Source organism: Morone saxatilis, unplaced genomic scaffold (assembly GCF_004916995.1).
Source record: "Morone saxatilis isolate NCDOM2014 unplaced genomic scaffold, NCSU_SB_2.0 Contig14, whole genome shotgun sequence".
In the NCBI taxonomy this organism is placed as follows: Eukaryota; Metazoa; Chordata; class Actinopteri; family Moronidae; genus Morone; species Morone saxatilis.
In genome coordinates, this window is record NW_023339696.1 from 22,021,860 (window position 1) to 22,026,378 (window position 4,519).

At 43.4% G+C, this 4,519-nt stretch overlaps 1 protein-coding gene across 1 annotated transcript; it reads left to right on the forward strand.

The window, feature by feature from the left end:
* The first annotated feature begins 35 nt into the window (after positions 1-35).
* On the forward strand, positions 36-4,032 carry LOC118322557 (E3 ubiquitin-protein ligase TRIM39-like). Its single transcript, XM_035654268.1, has 11 exons — positions 36-515; positions 932-1,036; positions 1,129-1,224; positions 1,468-1,701; positions 1,779-1,956; positions 2,101-2,190; positions 2,275-2,301; positions 2,390-2,416; positions 2,810-2,985; positions 3,061-3,216; positions 3,559-4,032. The coding sequence occupies exons 1-11, from the start codon at positions 36-38 to the stop codon at positions 3,763-3,765; spliced, it is 1,776 nt and encodes a 591-aa protein (XP_035510161.1). The 3' UTR covers positions 3,766-4,032.
* Positions 4,033-4,519: the final 487 nt, after the last annotated feature.

Consider the following 4,519-nt stretch of genomic DNA (forward strand, 5'->3'; position numbering starts at 1 on the left):
GATCAATATATTTCTTTATTACAGAAGAACCATTAATGTCTGACCCTCCTTCCTCTTCTGCTGTTTCTTTGCAGGCGTGTATTGGCGGTTACTGGGCGTCCAGTCCCGTCTGTACGTGTCCTCTCTGTAAACGTGAGTTCGATGAACGTCCTCAGCTCAGCGTCAACAAAGTCTTCGCTCTCATCGCAGACAAATACAAACTGGCTCGTTACGGAGCTGCAGGGTTACCGATGCCGGTCAGGAACGGGACGTCGACGCTGGCGGGCGCCATGACGCCCAACGCCGGCAGCACCAACCCGTTCCTGGCTGCGTGCGGTGAGGAGGTGGTGTGGTGTGACGTCTGTACAGGTGTTAAACAGCCCGCTATCAGCTCCTGTCTCACCTGCACCGCCGCATACTGCACGGAGCATGTGCAGCCACATAAGACCTCACCTTTCTATGCCAAACACCCACTGATGGACCCCCAGGAGGCCCTCAGGGGCCGCACATGCTCACTACACCACCGCCTGCTGGAGGTGAGGGGAACTACAGACTTATTTTATGTTTGCACTGTTCGATCAATATTGATTTTTGATTTCATATTTCAAAACAAAACCCACAAACTAATGTCTCCAGACTTTCCTTAGAATAATCCACCGCTGTTTGTACGTCAGTGCGTACTCTGCAAACAGGAAGTGCTAATAAGTAATTCAGCATTAATTTCAACTAAATGTTTATTTAAATTATTTCTGAGTATGTTTCAAACAATACATAGCACGTGGTGTCCCACAGGGTTCAGTACTCGGTCCACTACTTTTCTAACTGTACATGCTTCCACTACATTATACAACATCACAAAGTAAATGTGTAACAACTATTACAAAGTAAAGGAGGAAGAAACTGAAGTTATTGATTCTAAAAGAGACCAAATCCTAACTGATGTGTTGTCCAGGTGTACTGTCGGACATGTCAGCACTGTATTTGTGCCATTTGTGTCCTGGAGGAACATCGAACACACAAAACCGTCTCCGTTCAAACGGAGAGACTCTACAAACAGGTAGAGAGGATCAACATACGGTCTTATTATTACTTATTATAGTTTACTGATTAATTTACCAATAAAACCGACTCACCTGTGTTCACCTGCAGAAACAGGTAGCGAGGACGGAGCAGGAGATCCTGAACCGGATCAAAGAGAAAGAGATTCATGTGACTTCGCTGAAGAAGAGACTGGACGGAGTCAAAGTCAGACATCTTGTTCATTTATTAGATATTTTATTACTCGTTTGTTACTTTTAGCCAACTGTAGTTAAATATTATATTTAATTACAGTTACACACTGGACTTTTAAACCATTTCTATATTTAACCAGCTAGTTAAAGCATTCTTACATAACTTTAAACTGTTTATACTGTTTATCCATTTACAGACATCCCAAAATATTTCACTTTAAATTTAATAATCGTTGATGTTGTGATTTATCCTCAGAACTACGCGGACGGCGAGCGAGGCGAGGTGGAACACCTCCTGGACGAGGTGTCCAGCTCACTGGACAGGATCCGGTCTCAGGTGGTGGGCGGGATCGAGAACCAACTGGAGGCTGTGATGTCAAAGGGGGAGGGTCTAGTGAGCCGCCTGGAGGCGGAGCTTAGCCAGCTGAAGGATGCGAGGGCCACGCTGGAGGTCCAGGCCATCAGTCAGGATCACATCGGCTTCCTGCAGGTGAGAGCTGAACAGTTCTTTACCTTCATGTCTTCTACGTGAATCCTCCCTCGTCCTCACCCCTCTCTCCCCCTCAGAGTTACGAGGAGGCCACAGCTCCTCTGGCTGAGGACCAGCAGGACGAGGTGGACGAGGACGAGGAGTTCTCGCTCCACTTCCAGCTGGGGGAGGTGAAGAGCGCTCTGACCGAGGTGAAGGACAAGGTGGAAGCCATCAGGATGGGGGAGGTTCGCTCCCGAGGCTCCAGAGGCTCGTGTGAGTCGCAGCCGCTCAGTTCAGTGTGGAAGAAACTAAACCGAAAAAACTCTAAATGTGAATCTGCACAACACCAAACGCACACACGCACACGCACAGTATCAGAAACGTTGGGTGACCTCTGACCTCTGCGGTGTGTTTCAGTCTCTTCTGGGGATCTGATGATGGCAGAGAGCATGCTCAGTCTGAGAGAAAGCACCGCCAGTCTGAGGAAGAGTCAGTGGTCTCTGAGAGGTCAGTGACTCCAATATCTGCACCTGTCTCATCACTCTGATTTTTATTGTGAAAGAATGACCGTGGTTTCCTGTCTCCCTGCAGATCTAAAGAAGATCAAATCGGTCTCAGGTATTAATCAATAATTAATCAGTAATAATGATTATTATTAATGTTAATGAAAAGCAGCTGTTAAATAAACGTGTTTGTTCTGTCACAGGACACAAGAAGGCCCGAGTCTACATGGGTGAGAACTGTTTTTATTTATTTATTTAAATCTACTTTTATTATTAAAGATTAGAACTTTTGTTTCATTCTAATGTTTAAATTTAGCTAAAAAAAAGCTTTTTATTTAACATAGAATGCTAACATGCTAGCATTATTAAGCTAACAAGCACAGTATATATATATATATATATATATATACTGTGTATGTTATAATAATACTTATTATTATTATTATTATTATTATTATTTAGTCCAGCTTTATTTATTACAAAGATCAGGTGTGGTTTGAGTCTGACAGTGAGATAAAAGGCCAGCGTGCCGACGATTACAGTGTCACTGTGGTAAAGATTTGTGAAGTTTTTCGGGTGTGACGACCGTGTTGTTAATGTGTCGTTGTCGTTGTGGCGTCCAGAGGACGTGACGTTGAACCCGGTGACGGCGTATCCCTTCCTGATCCTGTCTGAGGACAGGAAGCAAGTGAAGCGAGGAGAGAAGCTGCAGTTCTACAGAAACAGTCAGCAACGCTTCGACGTCTGGTCCTGCGTCAGCGCTAAAGAGGGCTTCAGTGCCGGGCGCCACTACTGGGAGGTCAGAACCAGAACATACACAGTCCTGATCCAGGATCCAGTGTCACACATATTAAACTGCTGTGTTCACCTGCAGGTGTCCGTCGGGGAGAACAAGGACTGGAAGCTGGGCGTGGTCAGTGAGTCGGCTCAGAGGAAAGGTCTGTTCGACATGAGTCCGTCTAACGGATACTTCGCCATCTGGTGGAGCGGCAGCCATCTGCGGGCGCTCACTGTGCCACCTCTCACCAAGGTCCAAACTCTTTATATTAAATAAAACATACAGTTAAAAGGCTTCTGTCTCTTTATATCACAGTGTACATTTGGTATGGAAGCCCACTGCTGACAACATAAGAAAAAAAAAAGATTAAAAGTTACAAATTAAAAAAAAAAAAAAACAGGAATTAAAAACTAAATTATTTCCAGTATCAAGATATAAAGTCAGTTTTGGTTTCTGATCATTTTGACAAAGTAAAAGTTTTGACTCAATCAATTAATATCTTTATTTTTATTATTCACAACGTTGTTGTATCTTTTCCTGGCATTAACGAGCTTCCGTACAACCTGAATAAACGTGTTTCTGTGGGCCGTGCAGGTGAAGACTCCTCAGAAGCTGCGTCAGGTGGGCGTGTTCCTGGACATGGACGAGGGTCAGGTGTCCTTCTACAACGTGAAGTCGGGCTCGGAGATCTACAGCTTCACCAGATCCTCCGAGTTCACCGAGAGGATGTTTCCTCTGCTGGGAACCGGAGACAAAGAGGTCCCCCTGGTCCTCATGACCACCCAGCACCACCTCGCCTGAGGGGACCGGACCGAGCAACAACGACGGAGACAGAACCTGGGAGGAAATAACGGGGGAGGGAGCACTGGGACATTAACGCCGGTTGGCGGCCATGTTGGAAGCTCAGAAACGGCAGCAGAAATACGATGTATGTGCAGATTTTTCTGCTTCTGGTAACAAATGTTGTGAAATAAATAAATATACAAATAGAGTGAAATTTAAATAATTGAATTGTGTAATAATTATATAAATTATTCAAACTCCTGATTAAATGTAATTGAATCACAATGAGAAATGAAATTGGTTTCTTTTAAATGTTTTACTTCCTGTTTGTTAAACTTATTGATTTCTTGACAATAACAACAAACTTTATATTTATTATACAGTTCTAAAGTTCTCTCAATGGTTGAACCAAGATTAAAACAACTTTATGCTGTCTGCTGGTTTCAGCTGGTTGTGCTGTGGCGCCCTCAGCTGGTTCATTATGTCAGTGTAGGATGATGTTGACAATAAAAATCTGTTTTCAGTTCAGAAGTTTGCTGGAATAAAGTTTCTTTTTTGTTTTGGATACAGAAACAAAAAGTCCACGTATACGGAGGACCAAAACTGCACAAATCACACATAACTGTGCCATTAAATGCACCAAAAATACTATTAAAAATAAATATAAGCATTAATTAATTTATAAATGTGACAAATTAACGTTTCTTAATAAAGTTGATCTCCTCACGCTGATGTCGATCAACCAATAGGAGAGAAGTTTACCGCATGACAC

Coding starts and splice junctions, on each gene's coding strand:
- LOC118322557 (XM_035654268.1), top strand. CDS start 36: ATGTCTGACCCTCCTTCCTCTTCTGCTGTTTCTTTGCAGGCGTGTATT. Junction 1,037..1,128: donor CGGAGAGACTCTACAAACAG/GTAGAGAGGATC, acceptor GTTCACCTGCAG/AAACAGGTAGCGAGGACGGA. Junction 1,225..1,467: donor AGAGACTGGACGGAGTCAAA/GTCAGACATCTT, acceptor ATTTATCCTCAG/AACTACGCGGACGGCGAGCG.